The 26,534-nt window shown below is 38.2% G+C and overlaps 1 protein-coding gene across 1 annotated transcript; it reads left to right on the plus strand.

Moving 5' to 3' along the window:
• Positions 1–8,009: 8,009 nt before the first annotated feature.
• Positions 8,010–25,944, plus strand: LOC117297969 (TLC domain-containing protein 4-like). The gene is made up of 7 exons (XM_033781169.1): positions 8,010–8,121; positions 11,788–12,063; positions 12,408–12,497; positions 16,398–16,456; positions 17,240–17,334; positions 23,313–23,386; positions 25,599–25,944. Exons 2-7 carry the CDS (start codon positions 11,852–11,854, stop codon positions 25,927–25,929), a joined length of 861 nt encoding a protein of 286 aa, XP_033637060.1. The 5' UTR covers positions 8,010–8,121; positions 11,788–11,851; the 3' UTR covers positions 25,930–25,944.
• Positions 25,945–26,534: the final 590 nt, after the last annotated feature.

Raw genomic sequence — 26,534 nt, forward strand, 5'->3', positions numbered from 1 at the left:
AGCGCTTCCCAACGCTGTTTTACACTGTTGCGAATAAAAAAGAGTGAATGTGCGTACGAATAAAAATATTTGACAATCGCTCATACTTCGCAACATTCGCCGTGTCTTCGTAAAGCGTTCGTAACACATTCGGAGCGGTTACCCGTCACGCCCCATCTCCTTACGAAGATCGGTCAATTTACAAACCGGTTTGTTAATTTCAGCGAATGTTGCGAAGACGATCATTCGCCTCGACATTCGTTTGTATTTGCGTTTGTAACCTTCGCGGGTCCCCTTTCTTACAATGTGGTGTTTGTCAAACGAACAAGTGGCCAGAGCGAGATTCGCCCCGGTATGTATAGCAATCGCGGCCGCGTAATCCATTGTTCGGAAATTAGTAAGAAAATGGCAAGACATTGGCAACGATGGTAAGACATTCGTAGCATTCCGAAGTGCATTATTAACGTTTGTAAGCCCTTTCGTAAGCATTCGCAGCAAGCATTTGTAACATTCGCTAGCAATCGCTTCATTTGTTTGAAATTGTTGGTAAGCTCAGTCGCGACGTGCGCAACGTTCGTTGCCTATTTGTAAGGCATTGGCTAGCATTGTCAAGCGTTGGCATTCGTCATATATTGTTAAGGAGAGGTCGATGGACGACCGAGGGGTGATCAAGATGAACATATTTACCATCCAGTCGCAATTGTTTGGCGAATTCACCGCGAATGTAAACATTTTTATTCGCCAGAATTTATTCTTAATCGCAAAAATAATTGCCACATTTTGATTGAGTGATCTTCGATAAAAAAAGGTGGAGAATGACCAGTGAACGTTCCGAAATGGTTACCAATGCTTACGGAACACGGCGAATGGTGCCAAGTTTGAGCGATTGTCAAATAATTCCATTCGTAAGCCCATTCGCTAGCATATTTTCCCTAGTGTGAGAGTAGCATAAGGGAATTCTGTCCACCTGGGATTCCGTCCACCGGTGGTTCACTCCCCGTATTGTAAGTTAACATGGGTTGAAAGAGGATGATTCAAAAGAGGGCGCTAAACTAGAAGTTGTACACAGCTGTTTACAGTATGCGGGACATAATCTCCGGGGGATAGAATCTCATCCAAGGTCTGCTAAGTAAAAACAAATCCAACCGTTCCTGCACCACAAAACTCTTTACCAAGTAAACATTAGCTCCAGTAAAATTGCTAATTGGAAATACAGTTTTAAAGGTCTGAATGCAGTTGCAAAGAGAAATACAAACAAAGGGTAATTAAAAACATTAATCCTTGTGCATCGTGTTTCCTCATTAACTCCAGACTGAATAGAATCATGTCCTTACTCTATGATAGAATTAATAGAGTAACAAGGGACCACACAAAACGGATTAGTAAGGGTGTGGGGTGTTTTTTTTTATAATGTTTTGGTCTCAGTATTCTTCTCCGGTGTGGCGGTTTCAGTCTTCCGCCGTGTTCAGTTTTCCGGGTGACGTAGCCGGACATTTCACCACGTTGTTGAAACGGTTTAAGCTTTCCGGCGTGTTCAGTTTCCCGGGTGACGTAGCCAGACAAAAATACAGCCGCGAGTACCCTGGCGAGTACTGTAGTTCTCTCAGTGACCCCAAATTGTTTATTATTACGATTCTTTTCTGTTTAGTCACATTCTCTTGCCCCATCTTTACACGTATTCATGCGTACAGCTGTAAGCAGGTCACACTGCTTGTGCCACACCAAATTCTCTCATACGATCCACGCGTTCGCCGCTCGTTGTACTCGTGGACGCCGCCATGACAGCTACCGGAGAGTAACACGGATGACTCAATACAGCACTAAAAATTGACTACTTTTGCTTGCTGTGCGCAGGCATCGCATGACGTAATGTTACCGTATTTTGGTCATTCGGAAAACTGAACACGGCGGAAAGTTGAAACCGCCACACCGGGACATAATGTTCATTGTCATAACAACACGTTAAAAATGAAGCTTGAAGATTTTGTAGTTCAATCTATGTTCTGTTGAAACTGAGTTGACTTTGATTGGCGCTTTCAAATACTATAGAATGTTTAACTGTTGCTATTTGCTTGTATTCCCATATCTGCATCACTGACAGACAACAAAAGATTTTAAAATGAATGGAGACGAATGGACAACGTGCAGTGATGCCTGGGCCTCTGATGAAGCCGCTCTCGGATACACCATTTACGTCACTTTCATCCTTTTTGGGTTTCCTACGCTTGTTCTGGGTATTTGCTATACCCTCATCGTCTTCAGGTTGTACTCGAGTAAGCGGATAACGAAACACATGAGGCCACTGTCTGTGGTAAATATGACCGTGAACCGGGGGGCAGAGCAAGGAGAAGATGGCACCATGGGGATCAGTGGGTTGGAGGGGTCAACACAAGAAGAAGGGGCTGAGAGGATAGCCAAGAAATGTCTTAAACGACGTCATCGTCGGCAAAAGCATGACACCGAAGACGACAGCATCAGGGTAAATACATCAGAAAAGATCATGTTTCCTCGTTGTCTTTGTTACAATATTGTTATTACTATGTTTCATTCTCATTTTTTGTTTTATTTGTTTGTGATCGTTGGATTGATGACAAAGTTGGGTTTCTTGATAAAAAATTGCGAGCAACCGTCGTTTGAACTAATTACAGGTGTTCTTCTAATACAACTCATCTAGCATAATTATTTATTTGTGACCCCATCTAGCATAATTATTTATTTTTGTTTGTAGCGCATTGTTACAATGCTCATGTTGGTTGTTGTTGTCTTCATTGTCTGCTGGGGACCTATGTTCTGCTACGCTCTACTCCTCAGAGCTAACTTGATCAAAATCAACAACTCCAAGAATAGCGCCTGGAAGATCAGCCTAGCCCTACACATCATGGCCTACGGCAATAGCTGCACGAACCCCTTCATCTACGCCTTTATGTCCAAGAGTTTCAGGGAGGGGTTCTTCACGGCATGCCGGAGCTGTCGGGACCAGAACGGGGCTAGGAAAAGACGGGGACAGATGCGGTCCTTTGGAAGTGGATATAACACCAGGATGGCAACACTGACAACTAATACCACCAGACGAGTTGGCTATAACTAGCTTTGAAAAGTTTTTTTTTACCGAAACGATCGGAGTCTGGGTCCAATACACTCTTGTTACTTTCCACCACTACAGAAAGAGGGCGCTATGCCAGATGATGCTATCATCCCAAGTAGGGACCGTAATTATTACTAAAAAACATTGTTCCTAAATCTCGAAATGCCGCATGAAATAATTAATGTATTCGAATTCGACATAGGGTCTATAAAGGGTGGATTGTTTCATGCACCAGTTGGGACTCAAGTTCTGGTTCTGGTTTAATACACTTCAAAAACTGGGGTCAAATTGACACCTAGTTTGTGTTTATTTAAACACTGTAATGTTAAAGGAACACGTTGCCTTGGATCGGTCGAGTTGGTCTTTGAAAAGCGTATGTATTCGTTTGTTATAGAATGCATATGATTAGAAAGATATTTTCAAAGTTGAATATAATGATCCACACAAGTATCAATAGAAATTGCGTGGTTTTCCTTTTACCTCGTCGACAACCACGTTCGGCTATTAATGGGAGTCAAATTTTTGACTGCCATTAAATTTAATGGCCGACCGTGTTAGTTCGCAGGAAAACCACGCAATTTCGAGGCAAATGTATATGGATCATTGTATTCTACTTTTTAAACAACTTGCTTACCGTATGCATTTTATAACAAACGGTTACAAACGCTTTTCAAAGACCAACTCGACCGATCCAAGGCAACGTGTTCCTTTAACTTTGATTCTCTGTTCTATGCAACACCCATGTGTCAATTTAAACACCTCAATTGAGTTGTTTGCTGTGTAGAAAATGAGTCATTTGAGCACAGATGTGTTTTGTGTGGAGCCCACAGTAGTGTTGCCGTAATGGCAGCATGGCATCATTCTGTATAATTAAACACTGACCTCATAATTGTAATGAGTGGACACTATTGGTAATTGTCAAAGACTAGCCTCCACAGTTGGTGTATCTCAACATGCATAAAATAAGAAACCTGTGAACATTTGAGCTCAATCGGTCATCGAAGTTGCGAGATAATAATGAAAGAAAAAACACCCTTGTCACAAGAAGTTGTGTGCGTTTAGATGGTTGATTTCGAGACCTCAAGTTCTAAATCTGAGGTCTCGAAATCAAGTTCGTGGAAACTTACTTCTTTCTCTAAAACTATGGCTCTTCAGAGGGAGCCGTTTCTCACCATGTTTAACACCATCAACCTCTCCTCATTACTCGTCACCACGAAAGGTTTTATGCTATTAACTATTTTGAGTAATTACCAATAGTGTCTACTGGCTTTAATAACCAAGCGGTGCCATTATAACTGTTTTTACTGATTTCCGAGTGGTTTGCAGTGTGTATTAATAATTGGTTTCATTATTTTAGTCAAGGCTTTTACCTTTCCAGACGTTGTAGAAATAGTTTTAGTATAAATACATATTTAAATAAAATAACTAATAGCCTAGCATTAATTTAAACAACATGTTCGCTGAGGCTCGTCCACTGTTTTCTGCAGTACTTGTATCTGTGCCGTAGTACAATGTATTAAACGTAATTACATTTACATTGGTCATTATACTTTCGGGTCATTGGCTTAAAGCTGAACGAATGAAAAAACGTGTGTGAACTCGCTACAGGCTAGGTTGCAGACAACATCATGCATGTCCGAGCACCAACGCGACGGTTGCACTACTCTAATAGACTCCTACAGCAAACATTACGATGCTAACTTTTTAAAGAGTTCTCAAAGAATGGTTATTAACTTGAAAACCATCAATAACACCCGAACGAAACGCGTTTCCAAAGCGACTTGCCGCCAGTTTTTACGAGGCATTCCTCTGATTCCCAAGCTTAATAGGACCAATTATTTGTTTGGTTAAAATGATAGTTGTTATTGTTGTAAATCTGTTTTGTACATTTCTGGCAGGCCCTTGTTTTTTTTTTTTTTTTTTTTTATAAACTGATGTTGTATTTTCTAATGTAAAGCTTTTAAATAATTATTGTAATATTTTTAATGATTGTAAATTATGTCGCAATTTAGCGGTATGCTGCGATGGCATTTTTAAATAAATAAACCATTCATAAACCGCCCGGGCCGAGAGCATTGGATTCGGCGCTTGGAAATGTGTTCTATTATTATAATCATTATAAACTCACACAATTTAAAGACAATTGTGGTAGAAAGCTTCCCTTAATTTTACTCGCTGAGGTGCTGATGTTTTTGAGATTGAGTAAAACAATAAGTCAAGAAAATCATTTTAGCATGTAAAACGTATAAATTTTATGTAAATCTGTGGACATTGTGCTTTGTGTTGCATACATCTTTTAAAGCTGACAATCCATTATCAAATCTATTCAAAAGTATAAACTCAGAACCCCGGGTTGTAATACATTATTTCAATTACATAATAATCAATTATAGTTGCATGACTCCCAACAAAATGTTATGTTCGGTTAACAAACAAGTCAACATGGAGGAAGAAATAGAAATGGAGATAAATGAGTGCACCCCAACGGCAGTGCACTGTTATCTGTCTGCTGGCGCCCTCTTGTGATAAACTTTCAACACACGACTGTTCCATGAACTGGAATTCATTTCACTGAGGGAAAACAAAACACAATAAGTCTTAGATCTCTCTAGTGCTCAACACTAAGGTAACCAATAGCAATTCTGTTAAAATATGTTGGTCTATTGTCTAAAGATTTGAATTGTAAATGAGTTATTCACCTTCGTCATTACTCTAACTACTTTACCTGCTTGTAGTACAGTGTTTTGTGTTTTTTTTTGTCGTGAGGGTATGAAGAAAAAACCATGGTAACTGAAATAATTCATCAAATTCAATGGGGGAACATTTCAGATTGAAGCAACAAGGCTGTGAAACTTTCTCTTGGCACATTCAATAACAGTTCAAAATCATATCTGCACAAATCTACCATTTCAACCCTTTTCCGGAGCAGAGCGCCATGCCCCCGCCGCGCGTCTTACTCGAAACCCCGAGAGTACGAATGAGTATTTCAACGGCTGTCCGTGCTGAAACGCATGAGGGCGACATTCAAAAATCTATCCATGGAAATTAATTGCAAGCCTGGACCGTGCATGGATTCGAATGATTTAGCGGCAAAAGTGTAATCGGTTTTTCACTATTTTCTCGGGACTCAGATAGCCGATGGATCTAAAACTTCTACAGGTTTGTCAGTTTATGTATATGATGGATTACATAAAGTGCTTACACTGCCAGCAACTATGTTATTGGTAAAACCAATTCTGTAACGTTCCTTTAAGTTTCAATTATTAATTTTACAATCAAAACGGACTCAAGGATCACTCCGAAACTGAGGCGCGATAAGCATGTTACGCAATATACTATCTAGCTGAATGTCCACTGGCAGTTGTCAAAGAACAACAGTCCACCTGGCATATCACTTGTGTTTCTGTTTGAAGGCCCGACGCGATGATGAATGCACTGAATGAATGCCGTGCTGGTATTGAAAATGCAGTTTCTGTTATCTCTGTGATAATATGTAATAATAATAATAATAATAAGACATTTGTAAAGCGCCTAATGCAAAAGCCTCTAAGCGCATTAAAGAAACAATAAAATAAACAATTAGAGAAAGATACAAGATACAAATAGGCAAAATTACAAAAAAGAAGCTTTAAACAAATTAATGAGTTTTCATAAAGGACTTAAAACATTGTAAAGTATTAGCTTGGCGAATATGCACAGGAAGACTATTCCAAAGAAACGGTGCGGCGTAAGAAAAGGATCTGTGGCCATAAAAAATGGAAGAAGCTCTAGTAGCAGAAAGCAGTGACTGTTGAGATGATCGTAAAGTCCGAGTAGGGGAATAATGATGAACAAGTGTTCAGATAAATAATGTAGACTTGTCTATCGACAACTCAGCTAACCGGGCCCTATGAATAAAATAATAGCGAGGTTAAGTAGTTTACCTTGCTTATCAAATGGAAACTAAGTGATAGGCATTATCTAAATATTTTGTATAGGGAGGCCTGTAAATAAATATTAATGTGGTTGTGGGAAATATACAATTAATGGTCATTTTGTGTATTCGGGTTTGATATTACTTTGTAATTGTATGTTGCCCGAACTATAATCCCGTTCACAGTGCTTTCTGATAAACTCAATACTACACCCATCCATTCTCTTCCCCCATCCCCGGGCCTGCCCCGCCCCATGCTTTTTACATCCATTAAGTTTAATTCCTACCTTAGTTCTTTAATATTAATAATAAAGGAAACTTTATAATTCGCCATGTCTGTCACAGTGACACTCCTGGCACAGGAACCCTCACAAAGCTACAACTAGGACTAATTAAAAAAACAAAATAGAAGGAGATGCTGCTGAATCAGGAGAGATGGCTTTTGAGTTGTTCTTGAGTGTTTTGAAGGAAGTTTCCTTTATGATCGATTTTATGATGGACGATGCATATTTCGACCCCGATAATATTATAAATTGGATCGGTGGAGTTGGTCTTTGAAAAGCGTTTAAACCGTTTGTTATAAAATGCCGCTAACGGTTAGAAAAATTATTGTAAAAGTAGAATACAATGATCCACACAAGTATCCACTTGAAATTGCGTGGTTTACGTTTCTCGTCGACAAACATGGTCGGTCACTTATGGGAGTCAAACTTTTGACTCCGAATGGCCGGCGACTGTTAGTTCGCAAAGTAAAAGGAAACTCACGCAATTTCGAGGCAAATGTGTGTGGATCATTCTTATTTTAAAACATCTTTCTAACCATATGCATTTTATAACAAACGGTTACAAACGCTTTTCAAAGACCACGAACTCGACCGATCCAAGGCAAGGTGATCCTTGTGATCAAAGGACCGTGCCCCACGCTTCTCCAAACATAAAACAGCCGTTGAGTTGTGTTCACAACCTCTCGGCTCCGCCCAACCTCCTTATTTTTGGCCGGCCGCCGATGACGTTATTCTAAAATGGCCGCGCTTAGAGGGTAGCGAGAAAAGCAACTCGGAAGAAGTTGAAAACAGATTGTTTGAAATAACTTTTCTTGTGGTTCTTTATTTGAACAGTCCAATCGCCCAGGGCAAGCTAAGAGGTATGTGAACACAGTAGTCATTGTAGTGTGCCTGTTAGTTCGATTTATCGTAAGTTTTCAACAAGAAGTTTGGCTACATGTCAGTCGTATGGTCGTTCGTAGTACCTTGTACTAGTACTACTAAGTACTAGCTACACTAGAGTGTATCGTATCGTAGGAGGTCTTGTTTTCGAGGTGTCCCTAAAGTCGTGGCAAATCTTTTACCTCTCTGTGCGCGATCTAAACAGTCCCTAGATAAAAATTGTGTGTTTTTTTCTTGCTGTGTGGTTTGTTTTGGCAAGCAAAGAGTCCCCTCTCCATGGCATTGACCAAAACTTAGAAACACTGCAACACGTATTATTATATTTATAATATTACTTATTTGCACTTGTAATGTAAATGCAAAAAGTTTGGTATTTTAGGCATTTCTACAAGGTACAAAAATATGTCATAATGTTGAGGCCATACAATTATTTGCCCACCGAAAGAGTTTCATCAAACACTATGTCAATTCATGATGATCAAATAATGTGACTGAATATTTTGGTGAGCATTCTGGACAAAAAAATACAGTAGGCTTAAATAAAGAAGCCATGTGCCTTATATCATTTTCTAATATTTGTTTAGATTTTACTTTTTAACCCTAAAAAATATCAATACTATTATTAATATAAAAATTTAAACATCAGCTTGTTGATTCAATTAATTTTTTATCACTGTTTAATTATACGCTTTATTATAAATTTTAAGAAAATAAAAAAATAACAATAAAAATAAACATCAGATTTGAAAGCTAGTAATTACTCACACTTTTTTTTTTTTTTTCCAAGTTACCGTGGCAAATATTTTAATAAAATGAAGACAACTGCTTGCTATAGAGTCATACACAGAGTCTCAAAGAACACTTGTAGTCACTGTAGATGTTTCTTCCATGTATGGCTTCACCGGGAAACCATACTTTCAAGTTTGCCGAGAAAACAGGAAAAACTCAAAACAAATGGGGCCTGTTGAAGTCATCAAAGATCGGTGTGTGGTGTGAACATTTCAATGTCCATCAAGTTTTAATATATGTTTGCATACTTCATATTAACAAACGAAGATAATTAGGGCATTGGTTGATGTGGCATCATTATTTTTTTCCCAATTCAAAGAAAAAGGCATAATACCGTGAAAATTTGTTATAGAAGAGGATAGAAGCCTCCGGCGTAGGGTAATTATAATTATCCTGGTGTCATGTGTTTTCAGTAGGATAACAGGAAAATTGTCCACAATCAAAAACTAAACGATTTTTTTTAAAATCATCTGTCCAACTTTTTTACAATGACACTTGCACTTTGTCGAGTGTTGAAATCTTAAAAGTTTGTTTTTCTGTTGCGAGAGATAATTAATCCACTCTTTACAGTGGCACTGGCAGTGCCAATAAAAAATGCGTTATATTATAATGTACAACAATGAGCGACGTAATTTTTTTTATATATGTTTTAAAACCTTTCATTGGTTGGTATTCTATTGAATATTCAGAAGCTAGTAACATGTATGGCGTGCAAAATATATAAAAAAGCTCATTCAATTACTACTATTTATTAAACAAATATAATAACATTTTTGTCCCAAGTTGGTTAGAATCCGGAGATATCGCAAGGGCAAGGGAAGGCATGAGTCCATGACAATAAACACCTTGACCCCCTTGAAGCACAAACACTTCAAAACAATCTGTTTTCCCCCAATTTCAGACCAGTTAAGTTAATTAAGCCTGACAAATATACAAACCATGAGTAAACGGCATTCACAGCAGAGCTTCTGTCATCGGTGGAGTTTGCACAGTCCCGCGGTAAATGGGAATCAAAGTTGGGGTTTCAAACATGAGGGTTGATAATATATGATGCTACATCGACCCTCACATGTTTTCGAACCCAAGCTTTGATTCCCGTTAATCTTTTATACCGTGAGACTGACAAAGCTCCACCGATGACAGAAGCTCTGCTGTACACACAGCACAGGCTGTATTTTCGTCAGGCTTAATCATGCTGAGAATAAAGTTTCCTGTCGTACGTGTATGTTATTCTTAAATATTTGTAAAATGATTTAGTTTTGGCATAAATCACTAGTGCATTAATATTAACAATCAAATTTACAATGAGTCTAAAAACTGTACATGCTCTAAGAAACAGATCAACCCCCCTTTAAATTTCAAAACAAAATTATCATCTGCTAGATTGCGGAAAAAATTACATATTTAATGTAAAAATGGGGAAAAAAAAGTTGGTTTCTTACTCCTGAAACCAAACATTGCTGGTCTGAAATGGGGGAAAAACAGATTGTTTTGAATTTAAGTGTTTAAGTGCATCAAGGGGTTGGGTAGTTGCGATAATGATACCCTCCTCCCAACGGCCATCGGGAGGAGGGTTACGTTATAAAATCGCAATTACCCCATACTACATGTAGCTTCTGAATATTTGTTAAAATACCAATCAATAAAAGGTTTGAAAACATGTTGTCGTACATGTCGCACATGGATTGGCTAGATAGTTGATTATCTCTCGCAACAGAAAAACAAAACTTTTAAGTTTTCAACACACGATGAAGTGTAAGTGTCATTGTAAAAAAGGTTGGATAGATGATTAAAAAAAAACAACAGTTTTTCAATTTTCCTTTTATCCAACTGAAAACATTGACACCAGGATACGTAGTAGTGACTGCTGAACTGTAGTGAGTTCGTCTGGTCGGTAATAAATTGAGGTCGTGGGGGTGGGCGATACTACTGGTAGTGCGTATATGTGGTAGTGCGTATGTGTGGTAGATCAATGCAAGTTTTTACAAGTCAGTTGAGGAAGTGTCTATATGAGACGCCAATATCAATGTTTTGTTCACAAAATGTTGTCATCAAGGGATCAAAATAAACATTTTTCACTTCACCCTTCTGATAGTTTCGGCTGCAATGAATAATGTTAAATTTCAGCTTCCTCAGTATTAGATAAAAATATGAAAAATCTAGGCTGTAATTTATTTAGCAATGCTACTGTACTGTACTGCATGAACTGGACGTCCTGTGTATAGCTTAGTTACAATCGCTAATAATACAATCCAAATTTTACTACACAAGTAGAATTCAATTTAGTGGGCATCAGTGTCAATAAATATTTGTAATATTTACCTGATTCATGTGATTTAAGAAGTTAAAAATTCCGATGTTTTTAGAAATCTTGTGTCCCTTTGTTTTCTGAGTTCACAATTTAAATTCAGCTCCTGATCATGAGTTCATGTTTGACTGGGAGTAATTCTTCTATAAAATTATAATCAAATATTTATTGTACATGTATTGCAATTTCCATTCAGTGTTAGATTTCATGTTTTCGAGCTTTGTAGTGTTTCTTTTGTTAAAAAGGTGAAGCCAGGTTAAATGGTCATTGGTGTTTTATTTGTAACAACCTGTGTTTTTAGTGTCGCTTTGTGATGTAACACTAAAAGTGTTTGTTTTTCGGTAGGCCCTATTGTTTCTTTTCTACTTGTTTTCAGTCATATTGTTCTTGTTTGGCCCAATTTATTTTATTTACCCAAAAATTATAATGTTTTTCTTCTTTACGATTTCAGACTATGGAAAATAATGATAAAAGAAAGAAGGTTTTCAATTTCTACCCAAATAGGCCTACAAGTTTTAAAGAATGTTTGCTCTTTACACAATTGCAGAGTGAGTGGTCACACTGTATTACATACATGTACCTGATTAACATAGAGTCTGTCATCAGTCAACATGGACATCACGAATGCTACTCTTACTACTACTTCAAGCCATGCCAGCCAAGACTTCTTGGACGAGGCCACAGCTAAATACCTACCAGTGGTTTTTGCAAGTTTTATTGTCAGCTGTTTTATGGTGTTTGTTATGAGTCCATTTCTGTCAGCGAAGTATGTACCAGCGTATAATAAACTGTCACCATATGAACAGGGCGACTGGAACACAAGGTACATCAGAGTAATATCAGTTGATTGACTTGACTACTTGACTACTGTCTGACCAATACACTGTCAATTGTTTGAGATGAACGCTTCAGCGCGTTGTTGCTCAACAGTCAACTCTCCTACGTAGACCATAGGATGATCGCTAAAATTCGTCAAGGTGCATATTTGACTTGATTTATTTATTACCAAATGCAATGATTTGAGCGTAAAATAGTAATACACCGTTATTTACGATGTCTATTTAGCCAAAAAAGGGATTAGTTATAATATTTAGGTTGATCTGTAATGCCTCTGATGTTGAATGCATTTTTGTAATACTTTATTTGCCCTCTCCCCTTTTTTCACAGAATGGTATCCATGTTCCACGCTTCCATAGTTAGTATAATCAGTGTGTACAATTTAATCAACGATAACAAGATTTCTGAAGATACTTTATGGTAAGTAGCGATGATTCGTTGGGGTACCTTGAGTTTAAAAAAAAAATCTCCATTTCAATAGGTCTTATAGTTTATCATTATTATTTTTTTTTTATTCGACCGATACAAACAAACCAAAGTTACAATAGCACAAGACTGTACATTTCAACAGAACAAAAACAGTTATAAAAAACAGAAATAAGGAAAATAAGTACTAAATTAAATAAACTATTAAACACAATTAAATAAATAAATAAATTGAATACGAAAAAAAAACATGCATGAGGAGAGCAAAACCAAATGGGAATGACAACCAGAAGGGATATAGAAAACACAGACAAATCATGCAGGTCAGGGGTAACAAAAGTAAACCAAATTACTGTTGCTCGGAAGCATGCTGCCCCATGTATGACCAACAAACACAATGAACTCAGAAACGACAATAGGGAAGGGAAACCAAACTGGGGATTGTTCACGACCTGCATGCAAACAAATTAAATATCTATTCATATGTGTGGTTTAAACAATGACCCTTAAGGAGGCGGATCAATGTCATAAGAGGACAAATTACAGCAGCTTCACGAATGACGGGTGGTATAGTGTCCCAAAATCTGGGAACTCGATGGGAGGGTGAATGGAACAATGAGTCGGTACGAGCGGAAAGATAGCGGAATGTGAGTGATTCAAGATGATGAGGATTAGTGAAAACCCCGGTAAGAATGGATTCGCAATGAGCTGTGCCATGTAAAACTTTGAACACAAAGGCACTGATCAGCAAATAATTACGTCTGCAATCTGTCCTCACAAGACATAACTCCGCGCCTTTGTTTAAGAGCAAGCTGGGTGGCAGTTCTTTGGACCCTTTCAAGCTGATTTTGTTGCGATATCGTATTTTAAGAAGGATGCAATGTTGGGAGAGCATACTCTAAAATTGGGGGAACGACAAATTTATACAGAGAGAAAATTGCGTTAGTGGAGGACCCCCTAGCAACTAATCTGATGAAACCTAACATGCGGTTGGCTCTAGCAACTACTGAGGAGGTATGAGCCATGAGAGTTTGGAATTGAGTGTAAGTCCTACTGATGTAACTTGGTATGGTCTATTGGAAGAGTACACTGTTGTACAATATTGGGTCAACAAGGTTCCTGCATCTTGTGATATGCAGGACCTTGGTTTTACTAACGTTGAATGTGATTTCATTGACATCGGACCAGTCTGTAAGCTTATCTAAGTCGCATTCATAAATACCTAAGACAGTATAAATCCATTCTGATTGGTCGAGAGGACATCACGAGGGGTTGTTTGAACGGATGATATAACACCAGTAAAAAGTGTTATAACACACGTGTGCTTGCACCTGTGCTTATAACACAGTTTCTTCATTCCTATTGGTCGAGAGCAACGGCTGGAACAGTTGTACCACATCACGAGATACGTGCGACGCGCACAGCAATCTCCTTAAATAAGGAGTTGTTTACCCGAGGGCCTTACCATTTCATAGCTGGAGGGGTGTTGTGTTGAAAGAAATTATTGAACAACTATATTTTTTGCATTTAGTTTACTTTTTGACCAAAAAGTGTTGATGTTTTTTGACCGAAAAGGTATTTATGAATGGGAATCAAAGTGTGTTGAATCAGTTCTCAACTAGCTGTTTAAACCCGCCGAGGCCTGGTTCTTTATAATTTACCTCGACATCGTCTCGGTAAAATGATCAAGAACCAGGCCTCGTTGGGTTTAAAATACTAGTTGAAAACCTCTTCACCACACAGCGATTCCCTTATTGAAGCACATGTTCGTCATTGGCGTTTTCTATTGTGCGGTACAAAAGTATTTTATCTGCAAACAACACACAACTGAAGGAAATTGGATGAGATATGTCATAAACAGAAAGATTAAACAATAACGGCCCTAATACATTGCCTTGAGGTACACCAGAAGTAATGTTAACCCAGGAGGAGACTCCGCCCCATGTTTCTTTCTAAGTTGTTAAACTTTGCAAAAGCTTTTAACCACTTCCCCGATTTCATAAAGCTGCTTTTTAAGCACGAACAGTAGAGAAGCAAAGCAATCTTATAAGTGCTCACTTAAATATGGTTACCAGCCAAAATTGTGTTTGGCATCAATCTGTGACTGGTATCCTGCCTATTTTTTGCATTTTAATAGATGAAATAATAATTGGTCTAAAAACAGGAAAAAAGCTCAAGTACTAAACTTCAAAGGTACATGTAGTGTACAGCCTGTTTCACATGAGCTCTCCAAATGATGGTCGTTGCAAACAAAATAACATCAATAAAAAATCTCAGATATGCGTCGCTTCAAATGAATCTGTGTGATAAAATCACCATAGACCCCTGTTATAAACAATGGGGATCACGACCTCTAAGTATTGCCGAGATCAGTTATGTTAAAATGACACACGGCATGATAACAAAAATCCCAAGCATTGTGCAACGATTGCAGTACACGTCATCACCTGGTCGATGGTCGTTCTTTTACTCAAAATGGTGTCAATGGAACAAATGTTGATTTCGACAATAAGTTTAAATTGCTGTCCTTAAAATTGTCATGCTATGACCACGAAGCTACTGATCAAGAAAGCTTGAATTTAGCTTTTTCCATCCATTCTTCTTTGGAGTCAGGATGAGATGTCAAAAAAAATAATAATAATCACGCGCCAAGAAAGCGAATGGTGATAGCCTAACACAATCAGTACACTATTGACATGAATGGGGACACTCACAGATTACCAGCGAACTGCCAAATAAAACAAAAATGCGATCTCACATAAACGAGAGACAATTGGAACGTGAACGTGATCGTGTGAAAGTTTGTCATAAAATCGCATGCAACGTTTGGGACAATCAACTGGTGCCTAAATAGATCGATGGTTTTTGGTTCACATTGGAAAAGAAAGGGCTTCATTGTGATTGTTAAACGTTAGATTGCTTGTTAGAGTGCTATGGTTATTGGCAAAGTGCCAACATGTATGTATTGCCATCAATTTCACCAACTCTTCCTACATGTAACTTAGGATTAATCTTAGGCGCATCCAAACCCTACATTGTAGCATGCAGACCTTAAGATTAATCCTAAGTTAGGACGAGTTACTCGTCTTAACACGATATAGGATTAATTCTAGCATTTCGTGAAATCAGCTGCTGGACCAGTGGGTGTTTCGAACCATTCTATTTACAGTTCACGAGTTGTCCTCTATTTTAATCCTGGTCAAACTTACAAAATACAAAATGCTAACAAGTCTATTTATTTAGAGTAAATAGTGGATTATAAACTTTATAGATTACTGCTGATGCATATATGAACTACATATAGGCCCTTTGTACAGGCTTAGAAGTTTATCTTGGAGAGGGCAAGGCCATCTTCATTTTGCAAAGGGCACTTCTGTTTAAAATTTAAAAGTGTATTGGAAACTTTTGTAAAACGTCACTGAGGTTAAGACCACGGCAATTGAAGCCGTGTCCTCTGTTTAATTCAAGCCTGTCAGCATTTTCATGTATTTTTTAAAGCACTGTACATCAAATCTGAAGCTGTTTTTTGTACTTTGTTTTTAGTTGACTCTTGCGATGGCATTCTAAATTGTCTTCATATTTTTTTAACCCTGGTCTTTTGTTTGGAGTAGATTTGTCTTTTTGTTTTACAGGCATGATATTCTTCATAATTCTTGTATTTTGCTTTTGAAAATTAGTGAGATTTTATGTTCTGCAAAAGCCTATAAACACTCTTGTACTCAATACAATTTCCTACTTAAGTTTCTAAATATGCATTGTATAATAAAATAACTTGTTCATTTCTTGTAGATATATTTAGTACATTTATTAGTGACTTTTAACCATCTGTATTACAGGCACTTGTGACTTCCAACATTTTTGTGGTTTATTTTGCTTTTCTTTTCTTAAATTCAGGGGTACCAGTGACTTGTCAAGAATCAATGTGTGTATTATTTCTGGTTACATGATGGCAGGTACAGTAACACTTGATGGTTCAAATTCAAACTGAACTAGGCATCAGTTGCAACAGATGTTCACTTTTATACCTTCGGTTATTACTTCACAAATTAATGACCATATAGGGCTAAAGTGACTTGGTAAGAAGCACTTCAGCTGTTGGCACATGGTTGGTAGTGTATAACATATCAAATTGTTTTAGAAACAATTCCCTTATAAGGGATGTGCCTTTTAAATTAATGACCATATAGGGCTAAACTGACTTAGTAAGAAGCACTTCAGCTGTTGGCACATGGTTGGTAGTGTATAACATATCAAATTGTTTTAGAAACAATTCACTTCAGCTGTTGACACATGGTTGGTAGTGTATAACATATCAAATTGTTTTAGAAACAATTCACTTCAGCTGTTGGCACATGGTTGGTAGTGTATAACATATCAAATTGTTTTAGAAACAATTCACTTCAGCTGTTGACACATGGTTGGTAGTGTATAACATATCAAATTGTTTTAGAAACAATTCCCTTATAAGGGATGTGCCTTTTAAAAAAGGGATAAAAACAAATTCAATCTGAGAAAAGTTTCTGCATGAAACTATTTTCAAGGTAGTTCATCCATTTATGAATTATTCGTCATGTTGACGCTAAACCGCGTCAGATTGTTGACCCTATTTAAAACGCTACCACCAAACTTTGAAAGAGCACAAGAGCAGGGGGTTTGGGGTGGTTAGAATAGAGGTTGTGCTTGAATTTGATGATATTGTCAGAGTTTTAAATGTCAATTGAATTTTTTCCCCCCAGATCTGATAGCCATGATCATGTGGTTTCCTCTGAGAGAATCCTGGATCTACTTCCTTCACCATATTGCTGTTCTTTATCCATTCTTAAACAATGTGGTAAGTAGAACAATTTATTCTGTTCATGAATCAGGATTCTAGATGGCACCTGGTGCCAGTGAAAATACGCTGTATTTACCATCTAAGCAGTTAGGCTGGCATTTATTTTTTTATTTTATTTATTTTAAGGAGAACCCCCTGAAAAACAAGCTTAACATACCATAGGGATAGCTTAGTGCTTATTTCAACAGACCATCCTACGATGAAAATCAAGAAAAAAAGAAAGGAAATGGGGTCATTCCGTGTCAAATCAACCAGTTTTCAGAAAAGTTCCCAGGTGACCCCCTCAGATTTTGATGAAACTTCATCAGAATGATTGAATGTGGCTCAAATGAACACATACAAAAAAGCTAAGTCATACATGTACTCCATGTCGTTTGGGAGATATGACCCATTGAAATTTGGTCGAGGCGGCAATTTTGTGCTCGTGCGGGACACGAAAAGTGATTTTTTTTTGATAATTTCCGACTTTGAAAGCTCATAGTTTAATTATTGTACCAGGTAGAGAGCTCAAATTTGGTCATCAATCTTACTTCTTGCCAAATTTCATGAATCTGCACTCAATTTAGATGTATCTCCTTTAATTTTCTAGTTATGGTCACCTAAAGTAGGCACTTTAATCAGCCGAAAATGTTTTTTGTGATAATTTGGGTCAACCTGTGCCCACATGAGAGGTCAAATGAATCCTATATTCCAAAGGTATTATCTATGGGTGCATGTCTTTACCCATAAGCAATTATAAGTTCACAAATGCATTGATTTAGAAATAGCATGGGCCCAAAGTTGGTTCCAGCCAGAAAAAGTTCAAAAAGACCCCGCCCCTCTTGACCCAGGTTGACCCCGCGATCAATTAAAACATGTTTTGAAATTGACACCAGTTAAACATATGACTTATATCTACTTATACACCAAATTTCAGCTTTGGCACTCAACTCCTTCATGGTGTGGTGGCAATTTGAATATTATATGTTTTTGGCACATTTTAATGTAATATCATACAGTATACATGTACATGTACATTCATGTACACATACAATACATGGTAATATATGTTTGAAGCTTGTGTAACTTATTTTTTCTGGCTAGCAAAAAGTAACATCAATGCATTGGTATTTGTGGTGTCTGCGTGATACACAAGTACATATTTTGTTTGAGAAAGTAGTGTTTGCATGTGATACACATTAGAGAAGTATTGTTCTAAAAAAGTAGTGTATGGAAAGTAATACCAGCGTTTAATATGCAAATGAGGTGACCATGTGATTGGAAAGTTTAACCAGCATAAACATAGCATGGAGGAAACAAAGGGGACTGGGGTTGGGTTAAAACCAGAGAAGAATATGACAGATAGTGAGTGTTAAGTACTGGCAGATTTAATTTGTATTGTGTTGTTTGATCCATGTTTCAAGTGAAACTACACACGGTACACTGGGGTATGGTTCCATACTGGGGTATGGTTCCAATATTTTGTGTGTGTTATGGGAGAATTTTGCAGCACTTCGAGGTACCTGCCTTAAATTATTTATTGCAGTTGAAAACATGCATCATCAACCCATTTCTAAAGACAATAACAAAAATAAACTTACTTTTTTGCTAGCCAGAAAAAAATAAGTTACACAAGCTTCAAAGATGTTTTACCATGTATTGTACATGTGTACATGAATGTACATGTACATGTATACTGTATGATACATTAAAATGTGCCAAAAACATATAATATTCAAATTGCCACCACACCATGAAGGAGTTGAGTGCCAAAGCTGAAAATTGGTGTATGAGTAGACATAATATATATAATTTTTAACTGGTATCAATTGTAAAAAATGTTTCAATTGATCGCGGGGTCAAACGGGGTCAAGATGGGCGAGGTCTTTTTGACCTTTTTCTGGCTGGAACCAACTTTGGGCCCATGCTATTTCTGAATGAATGCATTGGTGAGCTTATAATTGCTTATGGGTAAAGACATGCACCCATAGATAATACTTAGGGAATATAGGATTCATTTGACCCCTCATGTGGGCACAGGGTTACCCCAATTATCACAAAAAATATTTTCGGCTGATTAAAGTGCCTAATTTGGGTGACCATACCTAGAAAATTTGAGGAGATACATTTAAATTGAGTGCAGATTCATGACATTTGGCAAAAAGTAACATTTCGCGTCTCGTGCGCGCACAAAATGGCCGCCTCGACCAAATTTCAATGGATCATATCTCGAAAACGACATGGAGTATGACTTAGCTTTTTTGTATGTGTTCATTTGAGCCACATCCAATCATTCTGATGAAGTTTCATCAAAATCTGAGGGGGTCACCTGGGGACCACTGGTTGATTTGACATGGAATGACCCAATAATGGTTATTGGACTATGCCTCACTCACTGGAAAGTGATGAGAGATACAACAATTAGCATCAAACTGCAATCATAGTTACTGTAAAACAAGACAATACTTAAAGGGAAGGTACACGTTTGGTAATTACTCAAAACAAGTATGAACCTAAAAACTGACTTGGTAACGAGCATCGGAGAGCTGTTGAGAAAAGGCTCCCTCTGAATTAGCAAAGATTTTGAGAAAGAGGTAACTTCTCACTAAAATAATAAAATACTTCTAGCCAGAAGTCTTATTCCTGTCTGAAAGCACACAAAGTTGTCCAACAATTGAGCTCAAATTTTCACAGGCTTGTTATGTTATGCTTACAATGCATGTTGGGATACACCATTCATTCATTCATTCATTTCTTTATTTTTACCACACAAAGAAAAGTGGTATAATTTACATTATATCATAGTGATCATATTAGTTTTTAGTTTCCGCTTAAATAAGAATAAACTCTGTATTTTTTTGAAAGAGGTATTCAAGGAATTCCACAGCTTAGGCCCTTTATGCATGACACTTTGTTTAGTTAGTATGGTAAGAGCATTATGGTTGATGAAAATCAGTAGACTGCCTAGTGAAGTGAGAGTGGATATCTAGATTTTTGCTGAACTTTGAACATTTGAGTTTAGGCAGTTTTTTATTGTGAAGCTACTCCATGAAGTGAAAAGACTGGTCTTTGACAATTACCAAATGTTTTCAGTGTCTTAGGCTGTTTCAGATCTTCACAGCTAGGAAAGCCCTGTCAAAACTTTGTACAGTTCTTGCTGCAGTCATACCCTGAGGGACCGGGAGCATAAATCTGTTGAGTAGTAGAGATTGCCTGGTTAGTTGAGCTGCGGGCTGCCTTACAGGTGGGACTAGCGATTTCAGCAAGGTGCGGCACTTGATGCACTGCATCCTACATATAAACAGGAGGCTGCTGCAATATTTCTTTGATGGGATAAACTGCTAAGATTATGCCTCAGTTGCCCTTCCTGGCTTAATCCTATCAGGCGACATGCTCTCCTTTGGATTTTATCAAGAGCCGAAAGTTGGACTGTGCTAGCTCCAAACCAGGCTAGAGGTGCATACTCCATCTTGCTTCTGGTGTACGTCTTCTAGATGGTAACAAGACCAGCCTTGCTGAAAACTGGACCCAATCTCCGCAGCATTGAAGTACGGTGACAGCAGTGCGGGTGATATTTTTAAGATGTATCTTCCATTCCAGTTTGCAAGAGAAAGTAACCCCAAGAAGTTTCATCTCCGGCTTGTCATTGACAACCTGGCCTTGGAACATGATAGGTGGATGATTTGGATGTCCTTCATGTTGGACACAGTGAGACACTGACTCTTGGTAGGCTCAAATTCAACTTTCCACAGTCTGACCTCAGTTGTTTATCCATTCCAAGTCTTCTTGTACAGGTGTAGTTGTTTAGCAGCAGCTATTTCCATGCTTGATCTTGTTTCAGGAGGTGAGTTCTTGATGGATGTGAGTTGGTTCTTGAATAAGTTGAACTAGGCCATGCATATTTGCAAACTGCTCAGTGGTATCTTTCCTCTCCTTCCATCTGTAAGACCACGGTTCGAATCCCATGCGGGTAACTACAAGGATCGGGGTTCAAGGATTTTCCTTGGAATAGTGCTCTGGGGTTTTCCTCTCACATCTAGACCTGAAACATCCTTCTTTGTCTTCTCTCCTTATGGGTTCTAGGCTAGAACAGTGATTAAATTGCTTTTCTGACAGTTCTTGGCTTCAAATTCATTATTGTGATGTTAAATGCTAGATATGCCAACCAAGCTTAAAGGAGCGTTACAGAATTGGTAAGAAATACAAATCTTGAAGATCACAGATTAACATAAAACTTACACGGTCTATTGAAGATAATAGTAGAAAACATCCCTTGAAATATTTCTGTCTGAAATTTTGTATTTGATGAGAAATACAATGTGAATAATCTAATTTTGCGTTCGGGGGTTATCGCTCGGTGAGCATTTTATTTATTTGTTTTGCTACGATGCAATGCAAAAATTGTAATCGGTTTTTCACTATTCTCTCGTGACCCAGATGGCCGAACGATCTCAAACTGCCACAGATTTGTCAGTTTATGTATAATTTTTATGGTGGATTACATAATTAATAAAACCAGCTCTTTTGTAGCGAAATTAAAAAAAATGATCAATGCGCTTTACACACAAGCAATGGCAAATATAATACACAAGAATAAATAAGTTTTGAGGTTGCGTTTGAAAGCTAAAACTGGTGGAGAGGACCTTGAGGTATGCGGTATTTTGTTTCAGAGAGTTGGCGTGAAAACACTGAATGGTCCATCGCCTCTTTGGAATGGAAAGACGTGTAATGTCCCGGCTCGATCGCGGGCCTTCCCTAGTTGGTACACGGGTGGCAATGCTGTCTTTCAGGTAGACAGGCGACAGATCATTCAGAGCTTTGTAGATGTAGAGTAGTATTTTGAACTTGATCCTTTTGTCAATTGGCAACCAGTGTAGAGAGTTTAACAGAGGAGATGTGGAATGACGACGTGGAACCTGGAATACAATGCGGTCTGCCCGATTTTGTAGGCGCTGCAGACGATACACATATTTGTTCTTGGATCCCGAAAGGAGTGCATTAGCATAGTCCAGCTTTAAAAATACATGAGCCCGTACAAGCGTCACAGTCCAGAAACCTGCGAATTCTCGCCAAGTTCCACAGAAGAAAGTAAATAGATTTGCACAGCAATGTAACGTGATCTGACATGGTCATGGCTGTATCGAAAGTGACACCAAGGTTCTTGATGGTTGAAGATGGAGTAATTGTAGCTGGACCGATCTGTATGGTGCTCACACTGTCCGCAATTTTTTTGCTAGCAAAACCAATTCTGTAATGTTCCTTTAAATTCCTATACATGTAGCATTTGAAGCAGGAAATTAGTTTTAGAAACTTTTGGTCGAGCAAAACTACTTGTACAAGTATGTAAGATGAGAAACACAATAGAGTTTCCTTTTTGCATCTGTCATGTTAGAAGCATCCCGTTTATTTTTGCTTCGCAGAAAACTTTAAGCATTGTTTTCAGCTCATGCTGCTCTATGACACTGGGTCCTTTTCTTGCTAAGTTTGATTTCTATTTAGCAAACAGTTTGATATCTACACACTTAGCACACAGTTTGATTTCTCCATACTTAGCACAAAGATTGATTTCTCTATATTTAGCACACATTTGCTGCCTATTATACACTTGCTTAAAATGACATAACAAGGGGAAGGTCACATGCATTGTAGCCGAGTGGTCTAGTTAACCGGAACTAAACTCTAGTATGAACAGCAGCAGGGTGTGGGTTTGATTCCCAATGACGCATGTGCCCTTAAGCGAGGCACTTAACCATAACTGCTCCATAAAAAAGTTGGAACAGTAATTCATTCTGCTCTTCCAGTCAGGCTCCTAGTGGATGTCATGATAACCATGACTACATCCCGATGGACCGCGATGAGGGTAATCAATGGACCCAGGAGGGTTGCAACGTGCCCCTGGTATTAGTTAATTTGGGTGGATAGCCCAAATCAGTGAGGCGATCTTTCACAAAAGAAATAACAATAATACAAAGATTGTGTTGTACCTAACCCTGCAGGTCTTTGGTGTGTTGACTTACTTTACTAATATTAGAATTCTGGCGGAATGTTCCACGGTCTTTGTCAACAATAGGTGAGTGTGAATCGCATGCTTCTCATTAGTTTTTTTTAATGGGAATTTTATACATTTGGTTATCACTCTTAAAATTGAAGGTAATAAAAACTACTAGTTAGAAGCTTCCAGCAGCTTTCGATAGTAGCTCCATGATTGTTTTACCATTAAGTGGTTGGTGTGAGGGCATCGGTCTTAAATAGATCATCATCATTATTATTATTATTTATTTGGTAATTTCACATACAAAATAAAGAGTCACAAAAAATTAATGCAAATATAATAAAACTCTTTATGAAAACATTAAATATAAAAATATATACATCTGGAATCGAGTTCTAAAACAAACAGAAATAAGTCCTGAAACCAAAATCCTTTGATTATATTATTCACTTAAACTGTCCCGTTTTATTTTACATTCAAAATTATTAACAGGCAATTATATGAAAATAAAATTAAGTAAATGATAAGTTAAATACAATCTTCGTTTGAATTCGAGCAGCTTCCTTAAGAAGTCACAGTTTTCTGAGTACCCTTTTTCTTTCTTTCACTGATGTGTAACTTTCACATTAAATCTTCTGACACAAATTATTTTACAATCCTGTCCAGGTGGTTTTGCGTTACCAAAACACTTTTATCTTCTCTAAATTTCGCTTCAACGCAGTGGCTGTCTTTCAGATATAAATTACAACAGTATTAACAGTTTTGGTGTATCTTCCACCTTGGCTAAATTTAACAAATCAATTGACGAAAGAAATTAAAGCAAATTGATACTGATACTGGTTCTGGCTCTTGGCCGTCACTGTCGGCTAGGTTGCAGTCACTCTGTCCATCTAGATTCTTGGCAATCTGGCCCTTCAGACGTTTTCCTGTCTTCTATGGACTCTTCAGTAGGTAGCCCGTGTAAGGGAGGCTGTCTTAAACTAACCCCCATTTGCCGCCGTAAACCCCCGGATCCCGGTGGTTTTTCTTTCACCACTTTAATGAGCTTATTATCTACAGGTCAAGTTACAACCCTACACTACGTCACACTAATATGCATGAGGTCTACTCAAACAGGCTGGGGCAATGGCCAATTACTGGCACCTTTCTGCAGAGATCTTTAGAAATTGAGACACAACACTTTGATTGCACCCTTTGTTATGTCTGCTCGCTTCGCTGGACAACCCCTAATCCGCTGTATACATTGTAACTAATCTATGTTGTCGCATTGCTTATTCAGACGTTAATCCCCCTGGCAAGGGACTGGGGTTTTAATGAGCCCTTCGGCCAGAACATGACCTCTTGGGCGCTGGCATATTCATGATTTATGCAATCCTTTTGTAACTGTCACTGAGTTAAAAGTCGCCGGGATCCGGCGGTTTACGGCAGCAAATGGGGGTTAGTTAAAGACGGCCTCCCTAACAGTCCTGGCAATTTCAGTCAATATCATTCTCAATTCTTTCGTTTAATCTCCAATCATCACTCAAGGCCATGGTTTCTCAATTTTATAGCGTGTTATAGCAACTTGCACTGGTTGGTGGCTATGTCGCAGAACCTCACACGTCCTCTCACTCTCAGCTTTCTAGATATAAAAAGGGGCAGGCAGTAAAAGAGAAAACAAACTATGACTGAGCACAACAGAAAGACATCAACAGTCCTTTCTTAATAATGATTTAATAATAAAACAGTATTTATACATATAGCGCAATATGAATAAGCATTCCTCAAAGCGAAATGAAAAGCATTAATACGAAAACAAAATTTGTATTTTCCCCAAATAAAGCCCACAACAAATTCATATAAAATTAGGCCAGACAAGCTGTTGCCTAAATGAAACCATTAAAAAAAATACAAACAACTTAAGGATCTGAAAAAATACTCTTTAAAGTAAAACTTTAAGGTGTAAATAGCCAAAATGATTAAAATGCCTAAATGCGGAAAATTACATAGAAACTTTGTATACATCTCCTCACTCCTATATGATCAATCTCTGAACACCTCCCCCCCCCCCCAATTGCATCAGTATTGATATTTTACTCAACTCCTTTGATACTATTTTCTTTCAAGTACAAATTATTTGTTTCTAAGATAAATGCACGCCCGCACATATGCATGCATGTGACTTGCGTGTAGGACCAGTCAATGAGTGTAACTACAATATTTATTCTACTGTAAGTTTCATATTACCTTAGAAATATAACATTATTACGTTTTGTTTTGACCATTCTCTTTCTATGTCCATTCACATAAGGTGGCTAATGAGCGTGTTGGGTCACAGAGACAGCAAATGGTATATGATCAATGGAATCACCATGGTATTTGTATTCTTCTCGTGTCGCCTAGCAATCCTTCTACCCTACTACACTGTCGCATATCAGACCATCGGGAGAGCCGTCGCTGCCCTCCCAACTGTGCTTATCGTGGCTTGGATTCCTTGTGGATTTATAATGGACATTCTTAATCTCTACTGGTTCCGCAAGATGTTCAACGGAGCAAAAAATATGTTACTTGCTGAGCAGACAAAAGACAACAGCGATGACAGTGTTCAGAAGCGCGTGACAAACCGAGTGAAAGGAGAATAACTTCAATCGTGAGACATTGTTTCTTCTGATTTTGTAATGAATGATAATTGTTGGTATTGACGTGAAAGTGATGATGCTTTTTTAAATGTTTGAAGTGCTTGAATTGCTTCACCGCCGAGCGCTGTGATTGGTTAAGCATAACTGTGTAGAGCTATGGTTGGTAAACTTCACTTCGGAGCGCTGTGTTTGGTGTAGCTTCACTGCAGGGCGCTGTTATTGGTGAAGCTTCACTGCACACCGCTATGATTGGTGTAGCTTCACTGCAAACCGCTGTGATTGGTGAAGCTTCACTGCAGACAGCTGTGATTGTTGAAGCTTCACTGCATGCAGAGCGCTGTGATTGGTGAAGCTTCACTGCAGACCGCTGTGATTGGTGAAGCTTCACTGCAGACCGCTGTGTTTGGTGAAGCTTCACTGCATGCAGGGCACTGTGATTGGTGTAGCTTCAATGCAGAGCGCTGTGATTGGTGAAGCTTCACAGCAGACTGTGTGATTGGTGAAGCTTCACTGCAGACCGCTGTGATTGGTGAAGCTTCACTGCATGCAGAGCGCTGTGATTGGTGAAGCTTCACTGCAGACCGCTGTGATTGGTGAAGCTTCACTGC

The sequence above is a fragment of the Asterias rubens genome, chromosome 12, assembly GCF_902459465.1.
Source record: "Asterias rubens chromosome 12, eAstRub1.3, whole genome shotgun sequence".
Lineage (NCBI taxonomy): Eukaryota > Metazoa > Echinodermata > Asteroidea > Forcipulatida > Asteriidae > Asterias > Asterias rubens.

What these genes read in the sequence shown, in the direction of transcription:
- LOC117297969 (XM_033781169.1), top strand. Translation starts at nt 11,852, where the DNA reads ATGGACATCACGAATGCTACTCTTACTACTACTTCAAGCCATGCCAGC. An exon ending in ATTTCTGAAGATACTTTATG is followed by an intron (nt 12,498 to 16,397) that starts GTAAGTAGCGAT and finishes TCTTAAATTCAG; the next exon opens with GGGTACCAGTGACTTGTCAA. An exon ending in ACGGTCTTTGTCAACAATAG is followed by an intron (nt 23,387 to 25,598) that starts GTGAGTGTGAAT and finishes CATTCACATAAG; the next exon opens with GTGGCTAATGAGCGTGTTGG.